Source organism: Heptranchias perlo, chromosome 36, assembly GCF_035084215.1.
Source record: "Heptranchias perlo isolate sHepPer1 chromosome 36, sHepPer1.hap1, whole genome shotgun sequence".
Lineage (NCBI taxonomy): Eukaryota > Metazoa > Chordata > Chondrichthyes > Hexanchiformes > Hexanchidae > Heptranchias > Heptranchias perlo.
Genome location: NC_090360.1, coordinates 10,415,160 through 10,438,933, shown reverse-complemented (window position 1 = coordinate 10,438,933; position 23,774 = coordinate 10,415,160). Strand labels below are relative to the sequence as shown.

Genomic DNA, 23,774 nt, shown 5'->3' with positions numbered 1-23,774 from the left:
AACCAAATGAAAATCTTTCACCACATGAAGTCAGCATTAGCAAATTTTAGATCTGAGCAGCCACAACAAATCCTAATAATGGTAAAATGGGACTTAATTGTCCACCTTAAAGGCTTGTCAAAATTATATGCCTGCATTCTATTTTCATAAAATCATAGAATGATACAACATGAAAGGAGGCCATTCGGCCCCTCTTTGAAAATGCTATCCAATTAGTCCCATTCCCTTCTCTTTCCCCACAGCCCTGTAATTTTTTTTTCCTTCAAGTATTTATCCAATTCCCTTTTGAAAGTTACTATTGAATCTACTTCCACCACCCTTTTAGGCAGTGCATTCCAGATCACAACAACTCGCTGCGTAATTTTTTTTTCCTCATGTCGCCTCTGTTTCTTTTGCCAATTACCTTAAATCTGTGTCCTCTGGTTACCAACCCTTCTGCCACTGGAAACAGTTTCTCCTTATTTACTCTATCAAAACGGTTCATGATTTTGAACACTTGTATCAAATCTCCTCTTAACCTTCTCTGCTCTAAGGAGAACAATCTCAGCCTCTCCAGTCTCTCCACAGAACTGAAGTCCCTCATTCTTGGTACCATTATTGTAAATCTCTTCTGCACCCTCTCGAAGGCCTTGACATCCTTCCTAAAGTGTGGTGCCCAGAATTGAATACAGTACTCCAGCTGAGGCCTAACCAGTGTTTTATAAAGGTATAGCATAACTTTCTTGCTTTTGTACTCTATGGGCTCGATTTTAGCACCCGCGATCGGGTGCGTTCGTGGAGGGGGGGCTACGAAAATGAGGGATTCCCGGGGCGGGTCGGGAGCCCGGCTCCAACCCGCCCCATTTCCGGGTTCCCCACTGATGCGCTGACATGCGCGCGCAGCCCCCGCATGTGGGACTCCCGCCAGCAATTAAAGCCGGCGGGGTGCCACTTAAAGTAATTGAACAGGTACTTCAGGTTTACAGACCTGATTGACCTGTTATTTTAGCAGGGATGGGATTTTGCAACTGACTGGGACTCTTTCCCGTACTGGGGGAAACAATCCCAGTTCAAATGGACGTGTTGCAGCCATCAGCCTGTGGCAGCTGCAAAGGTCTATTTGACAGGTGAGGGGGGAGACCCTCACTCATTGCAGGAGACCACTCTGTCACTTTGGACAAAGTTTGGCCTCCACCACCCTCCTCCTAACAACAAAATTCACCAAATTGCACACTTACCCCGGTGTCCAGTCACATGTACCTACCTTGCGGACCCCGTCAGATGTACATCTTCCGGATGGGGGCCACCGTAGCTGCAGTCATGACCTCCTCGGAGGGCGAACAGCATCACCAGCCTCGCCAGCCACGCTGTCTACCTCTGACACATGGAGCTCCACAACACAGTGCTGTGACACATCCACCTGCACAGCAGGAGGGAGGGCAACCGCAGAGAGAGATGCGTTGCAGGGGGCACTACCCTCGCCACAGGGTCCACAGACCGAGGCTCAGCTTCCTGGACCTCTCTGAGCAGCCGTGCACACGGTGGCTCAGAGTCACTCGACATGTAGTCGTGGACATCTGCAGCCTCCTTCATGCCAAGCTGCTCCTGGCTGGCCCGAGCACCATCTTCTTACCTGTCGCTGTCAAAGTCACCACCGCCCTCAACAACTTCTTCTCCGCATCCTTCCAGGGTGCCACCGGGGACATCGCCGACGTCTCTCAGTCGTCTGCACAAAAGAGCCCTGCAAATACACCTACACCCACTCTGCAGTGACACAATGGGTGGCATCAGTTGTGGGTCTTCATTGTGATCCTCAGGAAAGGGCATTATTGCACAAACCAGACAAGATTCGCAAAGACGTGATGGTAGTGGTGCCAATATAATATGTAATGTGAGGTGATCAGAAATTAAATATAAATAAAAACCATGACAAACCTTCAAACACCCTTGTGCATCCTCTTCATGCTCACGACATGTTTGCCTTACGCTTCCTACTGCACATATGTGATGCATGCCCTGTGGCTGCAGCACAGGTAGTGGCAGGTTGAGTGAGGCTGACTGTGAAAGAGATGCATGAGAGGGTGATTATGAGATAGAGCCATGAGTTTGTATGCAGATTGGGTTGAGTGGTAGTGGCGGGATGAGTACTGGCGAGGTGAGTAAGTGCAGTTAAGATGAGGATGAGGTTTGAGTGGGTGTGAGGGGTGATGTGACAGAGTAGTGTTGGCAGTGCAGAAGGAAATGTGGGGTGGGGGCAGTGATGTGGCAGACGGAGTGTAGGGGAATGAGTAAGTGTACTCACTTTGGCTGACCTACTTAGGTCATTGCAGCGCCTCCTGCACTGTATGCAGGTGGGCGATATGTTGGTGGTGCAGATGACCTCCTCTGCCACCTCGAGCCAGGCCGCTTCCTCCCACCCACCAGGGGGGGACGATCTCTGTCCTCCCCCTCCTCCTCACCCCATCCAATAAGAGCTGGAGTGAGGCATCATTAAACCTGGGAGCAGCCTTCCCCCTGGGCTGCTCCATGCTGTAATTTTTCCCATTTCTTGCAGCATCAGTCAGTGGAGGACTGCCCCTTTAAATAGAGCTCCTCCAGCTGACAGACCTTACTGCGCATGCGCAGTCCGCCCGCCGCGCAGCTCAGCAGCGGGGAACCCGGAACAACAGGTAAGTGGATCCAATCAGCCTGCGATTGCGCACGGGGCAGACTGATTTCACCGGGCGCGTTACCCACGCGCCTGGTCGACCCCCCGCCGCCATGGTACTATCGAGCCCTATGCCTCTGTTATTAAAGCCAAAAATCGCATACACTTTTTTAACAGCCTTTTCAACTTGTCCTGTCACCTTCAAATATTTGTGTACACGTGTCCCCAGGTCTCTCCGTTCTTGCACTTCCTTTAAAATTGTACCATTTAGTTTATATTGCCTCTCCTCATTCTTCCTACCAAAACGAATAACGTATCACTTCACACTTCTCTGCGTTAAATTTCATCTGCCATGTGTCTGCCCATTTCACCAGTCTGTCCATGTCCGTCTGATGTCTATTACTATCCTCTTCATTCTTTACTACACTTCTAAGTTTTGTGTCATCTGTAAACTTTGAAATTATACTCTGAAAACCCAAGTCCAGGTCATTAATACGTATCAAAAAGAGCAGTGGTCCCAATACCGACCCCTGGAGAACACCACTATACCTTCCTCCAGTCTGAAAAACAACCGTTCACCGCTACTCTCTGTTTTCTGTCCTTCAGTCAATTTCGGATCCATGCTGCCACTGTCCCTATAATCACATGAGCTTTAATTTTGCTAACAAGTCTATTATGTGGCACTTTATCAAATGCCTTTTGAAAGTCCATATACACAACATCAACCCCCTCCGTTACTTCATCAAAGAACTCAATCAAATTAGTCAAACACGATTTGCTGTTAACAAATCAGTGCTGACTTTCATTTATTAGCCCATACTTTTCCAAGTGCCAGTTAATTTTATCCTATTTGTCTTTGAAAAAGTTTCCCCACCACTAACGTTAGGCTGACTGGCCTGTAATTGCTGGGTTTATCTCTCTCCCTTTTTTTGAACAGGGGTGTAACATTTGCAATCCTTCAGTCCTCTGGCACCACCCCAATTCTAAGGAGGATTGGAAAATTGTGACCAGCGCCTCCACAATTTCCACCCTTACTTCCCTCAGTAACCTAGGATGCATCCCATCCGGACCAGGTGACTTTTCTACTTTGAGTACTGCCAACCTCTCAAGTACCTCCTCTATCTTTTTCATCCTATCCACTGTCTCTACTACCTCCTCCTTTACTGCTGCATTGGCAGCATCCTCTGTTCTAGTGAAGACAGATGCAAAGTATTCATTTAGTACCTCAGCCATGTCCTCTGCTTCCACAAGAAGATCTCCTTTTTGATCCCTAATTGGTTCCACCCTTCCTTTGACTACCCTTTTACTATTTATATGTTTAGAAAAGATTTTTGGGTTCCCTTTTATATTAGCTGCTAATCTATTCTCATACTCTCTCTTTGCCCCTCTTATTCCATCTTTTAGATCTCCTCTGTACTTTCTGTACTTAGCTTGATTCTGTACTGTAACATGAAGCTTCCTTTTTCTGTTTAATTTTAATCTCTATATCTTTAGTCATCCAGGGAGCCCTAGTTTTGGATGCCCTTCCTTTCCCCGTCGTGGTAATGTGTCTACACTGTACCCGAACCAGCTCCTCCTTGAGAGGTCTCCCATTGTTCAATTTTGTGTAAAAAGAAACCTGCAAATATGGTGCCTGTTAATTAAATGCTACCTGAGTAATTGAACTTGATTGAATTACAGCTGGATCTGGATCGCTGTACTGACTTTGCAGTTTGTTTTCTAGGAGTGTTTACATGGCTGTCATACCAAGATTTTTAGGTTGCGTTTTTAGGTTGTGATCCTAAATATAGCACAGAAATCCCAGTAGAGTGTCACCGATCCCGTCCTGCTCCTACAAATGTGCTTACGGCAATGGAATAGTATTAAGTCAGCTCTAGTGTAACACAAGGTGACACAGCACCCAGAATGCATTGCGCATCATAACAGGCAACAGTGCCATTATTTGTACTTAGACAGGGGTCCGACTCAGGTTAAATGTCAAGTGTCCATTCTGTGCAGCTATCACCACCTGAATGGCACAAGCTGAGACACATCATCAAGACACATCCAACAACAAGAACTTGCATTTATATGGCACACCTTTAAAGTAGTAAAACGTCCCATGGCACTTCACAGGAACGTAATCAGACATTTACGGTCATATTGTGATCCCTCTATTTACCTTTTCCACTTATTTGACTGTTTGAAGCTCTCCCATAAATTTCCATAACCACTCCTTTCAGAACCAGTGTACCCACAAGCACAGACTGGGGACCCTAATAAGCTAAAGGCATAGGTCTGAAGTTTATTTGTATTGTATGATTCATCGATGTTTAAGCTTGTATCAGGGCTGACAACAGTGTGGCTCAAAAGAATTATATGTGTATCATGGGAAAGCAGAGAAGGAATGATCCCAAAATGGCAGGTCATTTCAAAGCAGTCATTCACTTTCAATCAGGGGACAACAGGCAGGGAAGTGATGGAGCAGCCCAAAGGCACAGGTTCAGAATGTTTTGTAATGTTACCGCTGCACCCTTGAACGTGGCGTTATCTGCTGTTGAAGTCTATGTGGCAGATAAAAATGCTGGGTTAGTGGAGATAGGCCTGTCCCCACCTTCTGTACAGCAGTGTTGTGTACAGTTCTACACTGTCATTAATGGAGAGGGTAGATTAAAGTGTATTGTTTGGTTTGTGTGCCACTGAGTAAATTTAGACATTGAAATAAAACGAGTCACTGAAGATACTGGCTTTCATCAAATTAAGTTTGCATCTAACTGCCTAAATAATACCCTAATAAGTGACATGACAAGGCTGCACAAAGGCCTAGCACAAACACAGACGATATAGTAAATAACATGTCAACCCTATTTGTTGGTGTGACAATTTTTGCAAACTTGGCTTTATTTCACATGAACATCTGCAAATCTCTGTTCAACCTTTTCTTCTCAGTTGATTGCCTGGTGCAGTTCAACAACTTTCTGTAGCAACTCCTTTCACAGCTAGCATTTTCGAGCGTTGCTCACGTATGCCAGCTAACACCATGGCATTTGAGTAAGACTGCACACACATACAAAGTGTGACTTTGGTGTTGTTTTAGCTGTGTGAAAGGAGATTAAACGAGTGATAACAGAGCCATCTGTCGGACAATTTGAAGCTTTTACTTGAGTGCTCTCAATTAAAAAAGGGAAGGAACGGTTTTTGATGTCCCGAATTAAACCATTGCCCTGGGATAGCATAACATCGTTTAGAAAAGCTATCAAAAATGTAAATTGACCTCCTGAAATGTAAGTTGACCTCCCTGTTTTTAACAAGAGTTTTTCTGTTGAGATTGTGAATGTTTGTTCCTTTCTCAGTACACACAAAAATAGGGTAAAAGGAGGACAGAGTTCTGCTTACACCTCCATGAAGCACCTTGAGGTGTTTTTTTTTTCTACATTAAAGGCGCTGTATAAATGCAGGTTGTTGTTGCCTGCAAGAAAAAGTAAACACTTGCTCTCCTAGAGGTAGAACTTGCATGTTCACTCACTAAAATCACCCAAAAATTTGACACATATTGTGGCTGATCTGTGATCTAACTCCATATACCCGCCTTTGGCCCATATCCCTTAATACCTTTGGTTGCCAAAAAGCTATCTATCTCAGATATAAATTTAGCAATTAAGCTAGTATCAGTTGCCGTTTGCGGAAGAGAGTTCCAAACTTCTACCACCCTTTATGTGTAGAAATGTTTTCTAATCTCGCTCCTGAAAGGTCTGGCTCTAATTTTTAGACTGTGCCCCCTACTCCTAAAATCCCCAACCAGCGGAAATAGTTTCTCTCTATCCACCCTATCTGTTCCCCTTAATAGCTTATAAATTTCGATCAGATCACCCCTTAACCTATGAAACTCCAGAGAATACAACCCCAATTTGTGTAATCTCTCCTCGTAACTTAACCCTTGAAGTCCGGGTATCATTCTGGTGTGTCAGAAATAGTTTGATCAACAACAAAATTCTATAAGCAAGTAATCTAACAATTAACACTAATTTTTACATAGCATATTGGAAGTAAGTCAATGAAAAGCTTGAGTTGTTACAGAGTATATCCAATTTAAATAAAAATTCACAATGTACTCAAAGAAGCATAAAATCCTATCCCTGAAACATATTAACTTCTCGCCTCAACAGGGAACTGGAGGACTGAAAAATCTGATCTGCTGTCTCCCTCCTGCGCTCAATTAAAATCCTACAGATCTAGTGTAGTCCTTCGAATAATATTACAAACTTTCATCATTAGAACATGCAACATAGTTCAACTCCCTCAAGACTGGAAGGGGAACCTTACTGTGAAGCGCATTGCTGTGAAGTGTCAGACAGGTAATTCAGGAAGGAGATGAGATAATATGGCGAAAGGGTGGAGTATATTACTCGTACACTAATTTATACTATAACTAGAATGTGTAGTGTAATTATACAGTAAGTGGGGTATGTAGTGTAGCACCACACATCTGCAATACTGTGAAAATAATAGTGAGATTTTTTTTCTTTCCCCACAGTATACTTGGTGCTTTCAGAACAGGGTGGTACATGTGGCATGTACTTTACACCAGTGGCTTCAAGCAATCAGTGTGTGACCAGAGCTTCTACAATGGACCTGTGAGCAAATTCTGGGCATATGCATTTGTCTTGAGCAAAGCTCCAGAACTAGGTGAGATAAAGGACGTCACAGAATTGGGTCCACATTCACTGGCAACCCACTTATTTTGATTTTGTGTGTTTAATGTACTGTTTTTCATCAGAACCTCCCTCAGATTTTGCACAACTCAACACCCCTCCCCTCTTCAAGGCAAAGTGAGCAAACTGCGGCTGATTAGCTACCTTTGGGTTCAAGTTGTAGCCAAGGATTCTACCTCTCTCCTGACCCTCCTCCTTCCAAGCAAGCTTGATTTTTTTAAAAATTGATTCTTTCAACAGTGCAGTCAAATACATTTTCAACCTCGTGTCTGCATCAGTGACTTACAGGTCCATTCTGCCACCCCAACAATGACCTGATTTTTGCTTTGCCCAGAAACACTTTTTTTTTTAAAAGAAGCAAATACAATGCATTTGCAATGTTGCACAATTTCCCCCTTCAATGCAAGCATATAAACAAGCTTACAAGCAGTGATTTAAGCAGCCCTGGCTATCATCTTGCCTTTTGCTCTGAAGGGACAATTTGATGCATTTTTTTTGATCACAAATCTAAATACGTAATTCTTTTTATTAATACTTTGGGATAACTGACAGCCCAGTATTAGTTGCTGGTGTCTTGGTAGATTATTTTTTCTTCAAAATATCTAATAATTTTGGCTTTGAGTAAAGATGTTATGTAAATGCACGTGTTACTAATTATCAACTTTGGATGAATCGAACTCAATATAAGTACAAATGCAGTATTCATAGCCAGGCTGTTAGCAGAACAGATTTTATTCTTACTTGATCACAGCAGCTCCAAATTTTGTTAAGATTTGCTGAATTGTCTGATACCATCTATTACAGGTGACACTATATTCATCGTTCTACGGAAGCAGAAGCTGATATTCCTGCATTGGTATCACCACATCACTGTGTTGCTCTACTCCTGGTATTCCTACAAAGATATGGTAGCTGGTGGCGGCTGGTTCATGACTATGAATTATGGCGTTCACGCCTTTATGTACTCATACTATACTCTTCGTGCTGCGGGGTTTCATGTGCCACGTAGGTTTGCTATGCTTATTACCCTCACTCAGATCACGCAGATGGTAATGGGCATGGTGGTGAATGTGCTGGTTTACACGTGGATGCATGAGGGTCATTGTCCTTCTTTCTTTGAAAATATCATCTTGTCTTCCATTATGTACTTTAGCTACTTCCTTCTCTTTTGCTGCTTCTTCTATGAAACCTATTTAAGTAGGAAGAAGGGTTTAAAGGCAGAATAACCTCAGGGTGATTTAAAAAAAAAACTTAATAGTGTCAGTCAGTGGTTAATGCACAAACATGGATGGTGTTGTGATTTTGTCAAAACATAATGGAGTTATTTGATATTAACTGTGGAGTGATGTGGGTTTTTACAGGATCACACTCACTGTGTTCATATTCCCAACTGCTCTCTCCATTAGAAGCTGTTGACTGACACCATCTCCAGGAAACACTGAAGGTTTCAGTGCTGGCACAGACTAATCCCACAATGTTGAAAACCTGAATCTTACCTTTTCTCTTTTTGTACAAGCTGCACGATTTGAACCACAAAAAAGGTGCAGAAGCAATAAATGGAACTGTGTGGGACCATTTCAGCAGAGCATGCAGAAGAGTTTAACTGTGGTTTTAGAGTGTTTGATGTGGAGATTATAAATGAATGAATGGAATAAGCCATATTTAGACTTGCTTCAAAACCCCATTTGAGCTTCTCCTTGCATTACTCTGAAATCAAAACACAAGGATAAAGGACAAGGAAGAGCAGAAATATATAGATTTAATTCAAAAATAATTCACTGTGCAGGATTTTACAAATTCTCAGTTCCAATACAGTCCAGCTTGTGCACTAACCGCTGAATAGTGTGTGGAACATTCTGGAAGACACTACTCTTTCCCCACAATGAAATCTCAAATCAGCATCTTTCCCTACACTTACGGTAGACACTTTAAGTATGAGGCAATGTAGATGTGGGACTTAGCACCCTACAGTGTTTGTCCTGCTGACTGGACATACCTGCAGGAGGTACTGGATTTAGTGCTTCTTAAGTTTCTTATTTAACCAATTATACAAGACTTAGAGGGCTTTTCTTCTATTTAATACAACAGATACAAGATAGCTCTCTCCTTGTGATATATATTGTTAACTCTAGGTAAATGAGTACTTGGATTAAAGATAGATTTCCAGGGTACCCAATCCCATTATACAAAGCTGCCAATCCAACCATAAAATATTGATCCTTTTCAAATAATAGCGTTTTTTTGGAATGGGGGAAGGACAGGAAGCATTTGAGAGTTTGCCTATTTTGGCAAATTTTAATAGCTAAAATTATTAAATATTTATACCTAGAAATTACTGTTGGCAGTGTTAGTACAGAAATGCTTAGTACATTCCTTTGTCTGCTATTTTCATGGAGAGTTAACCAAATTAAAATAAACAGGCTAATGTCGGTGTTAAAATAGCAGACAGAGGAATGTCACATCAATGTACTAAGTATTTGTCCACTATTATCACCAACAGTAATATCTAGACTTTAGTTATTAAATAGTTAACATGAAGACTTAAAGACATGGAGATGATCCCCATCAGTATTAAAGTTGCCATCTTTTGACTTGCCAAAGTCATTCCCAATGTTCTTAATGTTAATCACTTAACACACCGAATCTTGTCCACCCAGCACAATCTGCCATCTTTCAGAAAAATAATCTCGGAAATGGCTGTATTTCATTTACAAAAATCTACCCTCATTATAAGAGGCTCAGTCCCTATAAAGCTATTGTACCTAGCCTCCTGAATTTTTTTGATAATACATTTTGTCACTTACAGGATAGGTACTGCAGTGCAGGTGTCATTAGTACAGGTACAATGTTCTCATTAGTACAAGTACAATGCTCAGCTCCTGACAACTTTTATGATTAGGATGGAGTGTATAAACTAGATTCAATTGCCACATGAATAAACAAATGCACAGGGTACAAAGAATCATTTAATATCTTTATTCCCATTGCTGTTCTCTGTAACCCATGAACGATGAACTCTGAGAGGACATGCGGGGGAACTTCATATGTCCCACAAGCCCAAATATGGTTACCCAGTACAAGTTGCTGAAGCAAAACTCAAATTGAACTCAGCACCTCAGCTTTATTGGGTCCTGTAGCCGATAGCTCAGCCAAGGGCAGCCAAGTCCCGAGGAGACTCAAATGCAGATATCATCGGAGGCTGGGAGTTGAAAGCTGGTCTCCCAGACAATCAAGCAGTGCAGTCCATTGCTCACATTATAGTGCCAAGCTGGCTTCCCCATGCCAGAGAAGTCTATCAGCCCTGATTCAAGCAAAGATGGGTTTAGCTGTACTGCAACAGTTTGACAAAATAGACTTCATTAAAAACCAGCAAAAGTATATTCTGATAAAAACATTCACACGAAACCTTCTGGAATTTACTGGACATCTGTCATTTGTACTCTCAACAAAATGAGAAATCTTACAAATGATAACAGATTTTATGGGGTTTTTTTTAAAGAAAACTAAAAGCAGACAAGTTGTCCCCCTTGCAGCTTTTTTGTGGTCATTGCTGTTATTCCAGAACAGCCATGGCATATTAATTTAAGAAATAACCTGTTGTATAATTTTGAGATTAGCCAGAGTTAGTTTGTTTTGGTGGTTTTCTAGTGTCTTTTGAGTCCTTTTGGAGTGAAAAGTGTACCAATTTAGATTGTTATAAATTGCTTTTATTGACAGATGAATAATTAGGAGTTGTTTAATGTAAGGAAAGGGGAACAATGACTTTAACTAGATGTATTTAAAATAGTGTATGGTGTGGGTGAATGTGCATGTGTGTGGAAGCAAGTACAGTGCAGTAATATAGCCAAATGCCATGTCAGGATGAAACTGCATTCTTGGTCAAAAGGTGAAGTGAGGGAAATAAAGAATGTACATAGAACAATTTATCATTGTACATAAAAGCTACAAATGCTTGCATCTAGATTCAGGAAGATAGACTACGGCTTATTGTACACCTAAGGTGAAAGGAAGCAGTCCCTTTGAGTATTAAAAACTGCTTTCTCATAGAACAACTGTAGGGAGAGAAAAAAAGACTTGACCAAAAGCAAATGCGCATTTAATATTTGAAGCTTGTTTTGGGTTCATTTTATTGTATTTTTTCTTTATGTTAAACTCCAGTTTAAAGGGCTTTAAAAAATTTGTTTATTTTTACAGAAAAAAATAAAAGCGCAAAAATGTTAAAAAAAAAATCTGAGAATGCTTTTGCTTTGATGCCCAGAGCTTGCAATTTTTTTTTTAAAAAGGCAGCTAGAGCATTTACTCAGAACAAATTAACTAAGCGTTCTCCCATCTCATTGATAAGGCATCCAGTTTCTAAAGGCTGAGCTGTATTTAAAATATTACTATTATCAGTTCTTTCTAAGAAATGATTTTCTGTAACATCAGATCTATGTATTGTACTGGGGCACAAGAGCTTCACAGTAACAGTAACTTGGAAAAGCAGAACTTGTACTATCCAATTGCTAGGAGAATGTAACTGCCTTTTCAACGCAATTATTTTAACTTATTCAAGGCACATAGTTCGCAACTCAAGATTCTTCAGCCATCAAAGGAGGCAAATGAGAGGGGACCTTTCAGAGATGTAGAGGTACTAAGTGGAATAGAACATTTTAATCCAACGCATTGTCTCAAGTTAAATCACAAGGACAAGTTGCAAACTAGTGAAAGGCAAGTTCGGGTCTGACGTGACAAAGCACAGCCTCACACAAAGAGTGATTCACACCTGGAATGGTTGTTCAGCTAGAGTAGTAGAGGCCAATAATCTGGAAGCATTCAAGAGGCAGTTGGATGCTGTGATGGGGGAATTGTAGCTTTTTATGAAAGGATGAGCTAGATAAGTCATCTGTACATATCTTTGTAATAAGTGTTTGATTCTATGTATTTTATATAAACTTTAAACTATTGCAGAACTTGGAAATGAGTTCACTTACTGCATCGGTGCTGGAATAAGTTCTGAAAGCTCAAAGCTGATTATTAATATAACCAGAACGGAGAGATAGTGTTTTAATGTGAATAAAATGTGATTCTGCCACTAACCGCATTGGAACCCACCACCACTCCACTTAAACTGTAGCAAATCACACCAACTAAAAAACACACCGTGGCTTTGAAATGACTGAGAATATTAGTGTACATACACAACATAATTGAAATTTCTTTGTCATTTTAAAACTGAGGCCATTTATTTTAAACTGCCTCTTGGAAATTCTAGTATCAAATTTTATATGGACATATTAAACATCCATACACTAATATTTGCACAGGGTAATTTCAAGGCCAGTGTTCTTAGACAATACTTAGTGCCTGCATGTACTAATATTGCACCACTGCAATAATGACTGCACATCAGTTTTGAGGGAAGAAAATTAGAACAACAGGTAAAATACACTGGCTGATGACAGTAGTACAGTCGGGCTCAATCAATTATAATTAGTCCTAAAGCAACAGCATATACAGGCACACACAATGTAAAACCATATGCTCTTACATAGTTGTACAGTAACCAACATAACACAACAGTTCTGCTAGTTATCACATGTACAACTAGAAAGAGAGAGAGGAAGAGAGAGCATTTGCACCACAACTACAGGCCAGTATAAGTTCAAGCCAAACAGTACCCCATTCACACTGTCTGGATCCTGTCTGGCTGGAATTCTGCCCAGGAGAGAACGTTGCACCTGTGTAGTTACATACACAAAGCTTGTCTCTCGGCAGTCACAGTGTGGGCAGAAGTATCTATACCATCTAAATATTTAAGTTAGGTGCAGCTACAAAGGGTCGAGGAGGTCCAAGGAAAAAATACTCTTGATTGGCACTTTTAAACCCAATTTATCGTCGCACTGATTTTGCACTCCATGCAGCGTGAAACTGAAAAGATGTAAAATCACCCTTTCCAGGAGTCTCCTATCACTTCTCCTCAGAATTAGGTGAGGCCTGACTCAATTTACATCAAGTTTATATGGTGTAAATGTAAATGCACCTAGAGAGACTTTTGAGTGCTGAGGGTAACAGAACCAAAAAAGAAAAGGAGTGGGGCCTACTCTGTTTCCACAGAAAAACATGAAATGCAATCTGCTACCCACCACCCGGAAGTCAGTGTTTCCACAGCCTCTTCCCTGTCTGCAATTTTGCAATTATTTTATACCAAATTGCATATTTTGTTTAAATTTGTGAAACTCGTGAACTTTTAATACTTGAATGCAAATATCCATTACTATGTTGCATTGTTTGTGATATTTTATTTCATGGGCTGTGAGCTTTTGGCCAATTCAGAGTTTATACTTGAGTTTTATACCTTTCTTTGGAATATAAAAGCCATAAAATATTGCAGCTTTACATAGGTTTACTTTTATTAGCTGCGGGTGTTCATGAAACAGCTCCAGTGGTACCAAGTAAGAAGTTCTTAAATTCAGACAGTATGAGGTTGTGGCAGCTAAATTGATGGTCAAAATATCAATCTCTAACATAACCTGCAGCAGGAAGTGAGAAAAGCAAACACAAAGCTGTTCCTCCACAGGCTTGAATACACAGAGCTAAATGTACTTCACACAGATACCTGTCCCCACCCCAGGTATCTTGCAGCATATGATCAGGGAAGAGATAAGATTCTTCTGTGAAATAAACTTTTAAACTTCTGAAAATAAAAGTGCCAATAGGCGACAGGTGAAAAAGAGAAGCCAGAGCTCCCAAAACCTCAACACAAACAACTTTAAAAAGGCAGTGTTACTGTTTAAAGTTCAGTTTAATTTATTGATTTGCAGAGGAGAAAACAGCAGAATTTTACATTATAGAAGCTGCACATTGGTGACAACCTCAAATAGGAATTGTTAAAGGGGGATATTCTTCAATTAAAATGTGTTTGGTACTTTCTTCCTCCTGATTTACAATCCCTTAGTGATGTTGATACATCATACCACTTACATGTAGTACCACAGAGTCAAAAATGACAGCTCTTCTGGCTCCTTTCCTATCCCCTCCCCAAAAAGACATGGGACCTTTAAAAATGGATTTCAGAAACATCTTAGAGCCATTCATAGTATCCTTTCAACAAGTCTACAAGATCATATTTAACAGGAATCAGTCGTACTGAAAAATAGTTGGATTATGATTTTTGTAAAATGGATTTCAAACAAAGTGAAAAAATTGATTAAGAATGATTTTGTTTTCCATGTTTCTGTGAAAAGTCCATCACCTCAACTTGTTCCATTCTTCACAATATTTGTGAGTAGTGGTAGAGCTCCTCTTCTGATGATCTTTTTCTTTTTAAGATCAACTTAAATATCCTGTTGTTTTTAAATGCAGCATCATCCCTAATAAGACTGCTTTCCATCTCAAGCCCAAGATGTGGGGCAAATGTCAGTCTGTCCCAGTTGGGACTAAGTTTGCAGTATAACTATCGACAGTTCTTAATTGTCAAGAACTACACAAACCAAAGTGAAAAATAGTATGTACGAAAGCCAAATGGTTACAAATACACTGGTAAAAATGATTGAAACTGTGACTTGGCGACTTGATGAAATGTTTCTGAACAAGTATACGTGAAATGTTTAATGTGCATCATTTGTACCTAGTTCACATGTCCAACTTAGGCACTAAACAAACCATGGTCATCCTGCATGACCAAACAAAGAACCTCAGAACTAAGAGCCACTAAGGGCAAAAAATCCTGACATTTCCAGTATGGTGTAAGTCCCGACACAAATCACAGCACAATCCATTCTGGTCTTTATTAAAATTCCACATTTCAGAATATCCAAGATTTTTTAAAATTAAAATGCCAAAGTAGCTCCTGAGAAAGGCTCCACAGCAAATTCAGATGTAAAGTGAGTTTTTATTCAAATGACCACTTGATACTTTCATTGCACTCTTAGCAAGGCATAGCCAGGATTCCCAGTAAATCATTCAGTGCTAAAGGCACCAAATGGTGTCTTCACTATGGTGAATTAGGAGAATGAGCCTGGGGCCTGCAGCATATGTGGGGATCACAGTGTTGCCCTCCAGTGGATATTTTGTACTCTCTAACGTGCCAAAAAAAAATACTTGATGCAGGATGAAATTGCAGTATCAGTCGGCTGAGAAATTTCTCAAACTGTTATCTCAAAATCTCTGATTCCAACTCCCCCCACCAACATCTTTAAAATAGATCACTGAAATTCAGAGATAATTTAAATATTCTAACACATCCATCTTCCATTCTAGCAGAGGCTCCTTGTGATATGTCATTGCAATTATATAAACAAACATCTCTCAATCAGAAGGTAAAGCACTTTATTCTGTGTTCCTGACATCATCTTAAATCGAGAAATATTCCTCGTAGTGTCCAAGCCACAAATTACAACACTGTAATTGCTAGTTAATTGAAATCACTTCAGCCCCTCAACCAGTGCAGTGCCTTACCAACTGGGGAGCAGAAACAGACACCAAAAGGTGGCAAATATGCACTTGGGAGAAATAAAACGCATCGAATTTTTTTCCCATTTTGTATCCCTTCACCCCTCGGCAATCAGTGGAGCCAGGAGAAATGTTTGTTTAAACGTGGTTGTTTCAATAAGAGAATTGTCTGTCCTAGTGTCACATACTGTCAGGAAATAAGCTGGTACAAGAGTTGTTGTTTTAATGTGCCATTATGACCACAAAGACAGCCTCATTTATTTCCTTCAATCTGTTCAACACAATGTTCAAATGTATTATAATGTACTAAATCTTCTGTACATGCACATTCTGTATGCATTTGTGTTTTAAGAATGGCTAATTCATTGTTACCAATATATTCATTAAAACTTAAAACAACTCCATTGTTGTGCTTTATTTGTAGGGAAAAAAAATCTTTTGCATTGCATTTATTTTAAACTTTCAGAAACGGTAGGAATATATTGAAATCCTATGCATACCCTGTGTGCTGCTAACTATTTCATCTGCTCATTGACATATCAGCAATTCATGCATTCTAGCACCTATTACAAGTGTTTGTGTGTCACGTGTGCTACATGTACAGAAATTCTATACAACTGGGGTTTTGCTTGCTGCTGAGTTCAGATTAATTATTTGCACCTAACTTCAACAATATCTTCAATATGCCCGATACCGTTCAGCCAGAAGCAAAACTGAGCGGCTGGTAAGAGCTCAACAGTGCGGAAGTCAGCAACCATCAGTGTTGCAAAAATCAAAACATCACCATGTAACACTTAACAAAGACACCTGTCTAGAATCACAGGCATATTAGTACTCATCTACTGGCATCAGTAACTCTGGGCTTCAAAGTCATCTCAGACCACTCTCAATACATTACTGGAGGGTTTGGTCCTTGGCCAAGCACCAAGTAGGCTGGCTACAACATCGTGCTCTGTTGTCAGCTGAATCGCACAAGTGTAACTAAGTCATGTAATTGTGCTCCCACTTCATGACTCCCACTTCAAAGATCAATTAACCTGCTTTTTTTCTTTCTCTCTGCTTTCCCCAGCTTAAAGACAAGTCTTTTAACAAACCATTTGAAGTGTGATCGCAGGGTAATAAGGCCTAAAAAAGGCAAACAAAGCACTGGGGTCCATTTCTAGAGGGATAGAATTGAAAAGCAGGTGAGTTATGTTAAACTTGTATAGAACCTTGGTTAGACCACACATGGATTACTGTGCACAGTTCTGGTCTCCATATTATAAATAGGATATAGAGGCACTGGAGAAAGTGCAAAAAAGATTTACTTGGATGATACCAGAACTGAGAGGTTACACCTATCAAGACAGATTGAACAGGCTGGGGCTCTTTTCTCTAGAAAAGAGAAGACTGAGGGGTGACCTGATAGAGGTCTTGAAGATTATGAAAGGTTTTGATAGGGTAGAAATAGAGAAGGTGTTTCCACTTGCGGGGGAGAACCAGAACTAGGGGCCATAAATATAAGATAGTCACTAATAAATCCAACAGGGAATTCAGGCAAAACCTCTTTACCCAGAGAGTGGTTAGAATGTGGAACTCGCTACCACAAAGAGTAGTTGAGGCGACTAGCATAGATGCATTGAAGGCAAAGCTAGATAAACATATGAGGGAGAAAGGAATAGAAGGATATGCTGAGAGGGTTAGATGAAGCAGGGAGGGAGGAGACTCGAATGGAGCATAAACATAGGCATGGACCTGTTGGGCTGAATGACCCATTTTTGTGCTGTACAATCTATGTAATTCTGTGTGATCTTGGAGCTGAACACGATAGTATCTGAAATGCAAGGTTTGAAAGTTAACAAGAGTCACTGAGTTTACAGTTCTGAATCACACAGAATTTAGTGGGATGCTGGAACAATTGATATCCAATTTTAAAGTTACTTTTGAAAAGGTGTGTGGGAATTATTAGACAAGATTGATTTGATGCCTTCATTCTTACACAAGAGATATTTACAGGCACTTCCATTTTAAAATGATTGAGCTTAGAAGGACAATTACACAAAATACTTTCCATTCATCCAACAGAACACTTCAAGCTATATTGCTTTCCACCTATGAGCTCTAGCTTACCACCTCATGAGTTTGAAAATAATTAATCAGATTTTCATCAATAGATCTGCTTTATCAAAACTGGGACTTCGATATTAACTCCCCCCACCACCACCATGGATGGGAGATGGTCCGCCGGCCAGGGGAGGTTAAAAAAGGTTAAAAATATAAAAACGGGGAACGTGTCCCCAACCCGCCGCATAAGTGCCTGCCGCCATGGCAGGTAGCGTGCCATGTGAGTGTCCTGCCTCGGAGCCTTGGAGTGGCGGGACAGTACCTTAACATTTTTAATCAGGCTCCCACAATGCGACTGGGTGGCTGCCGGGCAGGAAACAGAAGAAAATAATTATAATGGGCTCCTGCTGTCAAATTCAGCAGAACCTCCGCGTGCCCGGCCTTGCTGAGTTTCCCCCGCACCCTCCCTGAAAATATCAGGGCAAGGGTTTTATTTGAAACCTCACTTTTTGGAAATGAAGAGTTTTGTTTTCACACACCTTTTATTCTTTGTGAAATACTTTAGCATTCGTGCAAACAGGCGGCAAAAGTAACACATAAGTAGGTCAATGGTGCTGCATGGTGAGGGTGTACAGGCAACGCCATCGTTAGAAGATTAACAGCAGCACTAACAAAACGGATGGTAATAAAAGAGGGAAAGCTAAAAAACCTATTCATTGCATCGGTTTAACACACACACACACACCAAGAAATAAATGAACATCTGTATTCAACCCCTGGTGACAAATGGGCACCAGAACAATTTCACATGTGTTCAGATTTACTGCATCACATCTGCAGCATTATCCATACCCAGCTCCTGAAATCCAACAGGAAAATACACACAGCGACATTCAGTGAAGTATTAGTCACCAAATAAAATTAAAAATTGAGAATATTGTTGTATTTTGCTACACAACATATTCTTTAGCGAGCAGTAGGTAACTGTCAATGAATAATCAAAGATCTATGTATATAAAGTATCATTGCAGAATGGAGCTATTCACACAACTGAAACAAAACAGGAGGTTCGGTGCCAGACGACAGGGGATTAATGTGCTAAAGCAATAACTCAGAGCAGAAATAACCCAATTTGGCAAATACCTCTCACACCTTCAAATATGCAGCTTAATCTGTAAACTGAAAGAAAGGTGCAAAAATGTGCAGCCACAAATTTGTTTTATCAAAGATGTGGAGATGCCGGTGATGGACTGGGGTGGACAAATGTAAGGAATCTTACAACACCAGGTTTTGTCCAACAGTTTTATTTGAAAATCACAAGCTTTCGGAGATTATCTCCTTCGTCACCTGGTGTCGTAAGATTCCTTACATTTGTTTTATCAAAACCAGAGGTACAACAATTTTGTTGCTAGATTAGCTGTACTTACACAAACATCACCAGACAATATGCTGGAATGGCAGCAATTTAATCTGAGCTTCTCCAGGAGTGGCCTAGTCTGTCAGCAAACCTAAAAATCACAAATGTTTCAGGACAAAAGATTCCAGAAATGGGTGGTGTAAACCTGCAGACACATCAACAATCCTTCCTACCTCAAAACTGAAGGTAGAGCATCATACGAATGGAACCGAAAGTTTTCTGCAAATACATTTTCAATCTCCAGGCTGTTGGAATACCTGCACCAATGCTACCAACAGGTGATACTCAAACCCCCAGAAGGAATCAGAAGTCTCGCAGATGAGGGGCTGCCACAATACAACACTAGATTAGGGAAATGAAATGCACATAACCAAGACCTTAAGCCCAGAGCTAGGAAAATTAGACAATGCAAGATATTCCAGGTATCAGTGTAGCTAAAACTCAAATGCTGGAATGAATATGTTGAAACATGATTTCACTTGGTTCCAACTAAAGCTAAGAATAGCAAATTCATATTGTACCATAATCTAAAAGTGCCCCCCAGTGTGTGCTTAATATACTTACAGTCATATATTCCCATGTTCTTTGTGTAGCTGTTTATAGTTAAAAGTTTTCAACAGGCTGTGTTGAACAGAGTGATAAATCAAAACACCTGAAAGGAATGCAGAGCAGAGTAATTTAGTTCAGTGCTATCAGTCTATCCAAACTCAGAGAAATGCAATGAATCTGTGATTGATTAAATTCCCTCCTAAACAAAGTTTGGCACTTCAATTTGTAATTAATCTGTGTGTGGATCACTGAAATTCTGACAGAAACTAACAAGGTCTTCCATGGAAGTTACATCCTTTACACTGCGGCAAAATGGAGCTGAAAGTGAAACTAAGTCCTCTAATGGGATGAGGGACAGAGGAATATAAAGAAAAGTTTGTTTCTTTTTCTCAACCAATTACAAAATAAGACAATAATAGTCGATGGACCTATATAGCAGTCAGATTGGCCATTGCACCCTGCTTGCAGCCAATCAAATGGCAGACCAAGATCCCCATCCTGATGATGAAACATCTGGACTGCAGCAATGTGATTGGCGGGTTCTGGTAGTTCTATCACTGCACCCACTGTCAGCCCCAAGTTTCCAATCAATCAGCATGGCCCTGGCTGCACACGTTGAAGATTTAATCTCAGTGATCACCTTGCGCCTCTACAGGTACAAAGAAAAATAGGCCAAAGTAGAAAAAGGTGGAATATAACAACTTTGAAAAATCCTCATGGGTAATTACTGTTGATTGAAGAGGTTGTTTGTGGTGACAGTCCAGGTGGTTGCTTTTAACTATATGCTGTAAGAACATAGGAACAAGAGTAGGCCATTCAGCCCCTCGAGCCTGTTCCGCCATTCATTGAAATCATGGCTGATCTGTATCTTAAATGGGGGAAATTATAATGGGGAACAAAGAAATGGCAGAACAATTAAACACATGCTTTGGTTCTGTCTTCACAAAGGAGGACACAAATAACCTCCCAGAAATGTTAGGGAACCAAGGGTCAAGTGAGAGGGAGGAACCGATGGAAACCAGTATTAGTAAAAAAAATAGTGCTAGGGAAATTAATGGGGCTAAAAGCTGACAAATCCCCAGGGCCTGATAATCTACATCCCAGAGTACTAAAGGAAGTGGCCCTGGAAATAGTGGATGCATTGGTCATCATCTCTGGAACAGTTCCTACAGATTGGAGGGTGGCAAATGTAACCCCACTATTTAAAAAAGGAGGGAGAGAAAAAACAGGGAATTACAGACCAGTTAGCCTAACATCAGTAGTGGGGAAAATGCTAGAGTCTATTATAAAGGATGTGATAACAGAACAGGATTGGACAAAGTCAGCATGCGTTTATGAAAGGGAAATCATGCTTAACAAATCTACTGGAGTTTTTTGAGGATGTAACTAGTAAGATAGATAGGGGGGAACCAGTGGATGTGGCGTATTTGGATTTTCAGAAGGCTTTTGATAAGGTCCCACACAAGAGGTTAGTGTGCAAAATTAAAGCACTTGGGATTGGGGGGAATATACTGGCATGGATTGAGAATTGGTTGACAGACAGAAAACAGAGAGTAGGAATAAACGGGTCTCTTTCCGGGTGGCAGGCAGTGACTAGTGGGGTACCGCAGGGATCAGTGCTTGGGCCCCAGCTATTCACGATATATATCAATGATTTGGATGAGGGAACTAAATGTAACATTTCCAAGTTTGCAGACGACACAAAGCTGGGGTGGAATGTGAGCTGTGAGGAGGATGCAAAAAGGCTCCAATGTGATTTAGACAAGTTGGGTGAGTGGGCAAGAACATGGCAGATGCAGTATAACGTGGATAAATGTGAGGTTATCCACTTTGGTTGTAAATACAGAAAGGCAGATTATTATCTGAATGGTGATAAATTGGGAAAAGGGGAGGTGCAACGAGACCTGGGTGTCCTTGTACACCAGTCGCTGAAAGCGAGCATTCAGGTGCAGCAAGCGGTTAGTAAGGCGAATGGCATGTTGGCTTTCATTGCAAGAGGATTTGAGTACAGGAGCAGGGATGTCTTACTGCAGTTATACAGGGCCTTGGTGAGACCACATCTGGAGTATTGTGTGCAGTTTTGGTCTCCTTATCTGAGGATGTCCTTGCCATGGAGGGAGTGCAACAAAGGTTTACCAGACTGATTCCTGGGATGGCAGGACTGACGTATGAGGAGAGATTGGGTCGACTTGGCCTATATTCATTAGAATTTAGAAGAATGAGAGGTGATCTCATTGAAACATATAAAATTCTAACAGGACTCGACAGACTAGATGCAGGGAGGATGTTCCCGATGACTGAGGAGTCCAGAACCAGGGGTCACAGTCTCATGATACGGGATATGCCATTTTTAACAGAAGAAATTTCTTCACTCAGAGGGCGGTGAACCTGTGGAATTCTCTACCGCAGAAGGCAGTGGAGGCCAAGTCATTAGATGTATTCAAGGAGATAGATATATTTCTTAATGCTAAAGGGATGAAGAGATATGGGGAAAAAGCAGAAACAGGATACTCAGTTCGACGATCAGCCATGATCATTTTGAATGGCAGAGCAGGCCCGAAGGGCCAAATGGCCTACTCTTGCTCCTATTTTAAAATATTGGCCACCAAATTACATTTTTTTAAAAAGCCTTGCCATTTTCTTAGTTCATTGTTGCAAAGAAAATTCACTTGAAATTTCATGGCAAAATAGTGGTTCAAAATGGACTCAAGATTCACCCAATATGTATGAATTAGAGGATGTAGTGCAGCACTTCCCTCCCCTTTACCATTGAGAAGGAACAATGTGTGGGACCACCATCCCCTCTACATCTCACAGCATAGTGAGTTGGACATATATTGCCATCCCTTCAACATCACTGAGTCAAACTCCTGGACACATCTACCTAACACCATGGTGCAAGCTCCATCACCACAAGGACTGCAGCAGTTCAAGAAGATCCATCACCATCTCAATTATGGATGGACAATAAATAAGGTCTTGCCCGTGTCACCCACATCCCAAGAATAAATTAAAAAGTGATAGGTTGGTGCTGCAGACTACAGGGTAAGTAACACTTTTTTTTAAATGGACCTCATCAAATTAATTGAATACCTCAAGTCTACTGGAACATGTAGACATCTACATTCCTTTCCAGGACAACAAAAAAAATCAAAATGCAGATTGTCAGCATTGAAGTGCTCAGAAAAATAGGTAAAACTCATGATGCAGAAGTATCTTCACACACAGCATCTGTTTACGAGAGTTTTTCATTTGGTGTTTGGATGCCGCTGGGATACCCCAGAAATGCCACAACTGTGTTGCAATATAAACATTAATGAGGTGGAATTTTTTTTTTAAAATGGGTGTTTTGCTTCTCACTAATATGCCCTAACAGAATTTCCCTCCTGGACCTCATCCTAGGAGCCACTATTGATGTGAGCCTAAACAGGAAATGGGAAAGGAAAAGTAAGAGACCAAACCTGATCCAGTCCTCAGCTACCATCTAAAACACCTGCCCTTCCAGCACAGGTCATTGGATAGTAACTAGCAGTGGAAATTTCTCTCTTTGACCAAGGCCAATTACTGTATCTCAACTACTGCCCTGGCTGAGATTAGTTAACTCACCACTGGGAATTGAACCTGGGGCCTTCCTGGTCTACTTACATCTTCACCTAAGTCATAGGGAAAATTCAATCAATCATTTTACTGAAGAAAATCTCATCTCACTATTTTTAGACTCTTATACAACACGCTTTCCCTAACCAAGAAGCTAAGTAGGCAAACTATTCCCAGCTCATTTAAAACTGTCTCCTCAGATGCAAGTGCAATGTGGGTTGACTTTTCCCTTCTATCTGCAGCAAAGCACTTCACAAGACTTCAACTGGGCCACCTGCAGAGGTAAAGAACCACGTAGGAAATAATGGGCAAGTTCACATCACAAGATGCAGCAAGCCTATACCACTAGGACACATTTTAAATGTATTCGATTTATTGATGTTATACTGTAAATATTGTTAAATGAATACTTGGCAAAAAG

At 40.8% G+C, this 23,774-nt stretch overlaps 1 protein-coding gene and 1 long non-coding RNA gene across 2 annotated transcripts in view; one reads left to right on the top strand and one right to left on the bottom strand.

Moving 5' to 3' along the window:
- The window catches only part of LOC137304078 (very long chain fatty acid elongase 6-like), a 63,951-nt gene extending 47,800 nt beyond the window's left edge, over window positions 1-16,151 (top strand). The window contains exons 3-4 of the mRNA XM_067972535.1: window positions 7,140-7,291; window positions 8,122-16,151. Coding sequence (XP_067828636.1) covers window positions 7,140-7,291; window positions 8,122-8,543 — 574 coding nt within the window. The 3' untranslated portion in view covers window positions 8,544-16,151. The remainder of the gene's footprint in view (window positions 1-7,139; window positions 7,292-8,121) is intronic.
- LOC137304079 (uncharacterized) overlaps window positions 1-19,843 on the bottom strand; it is a 35,634-nt gene extending 15,791 nt beyond the window's left edge. The window contains exon 1 of the long non-coding RNA XR_010958509.1: window positions 19,772-19,843. This is a non-coding gene — a long non-coding RNA (uncharacterized lncRNA). The remainder of the gene's footprint in view (window positions 1-19,771) is intronic.
- Between the last annotated feature and the right edge of the window lie 3,931 nt (window positions 19,844-23,774).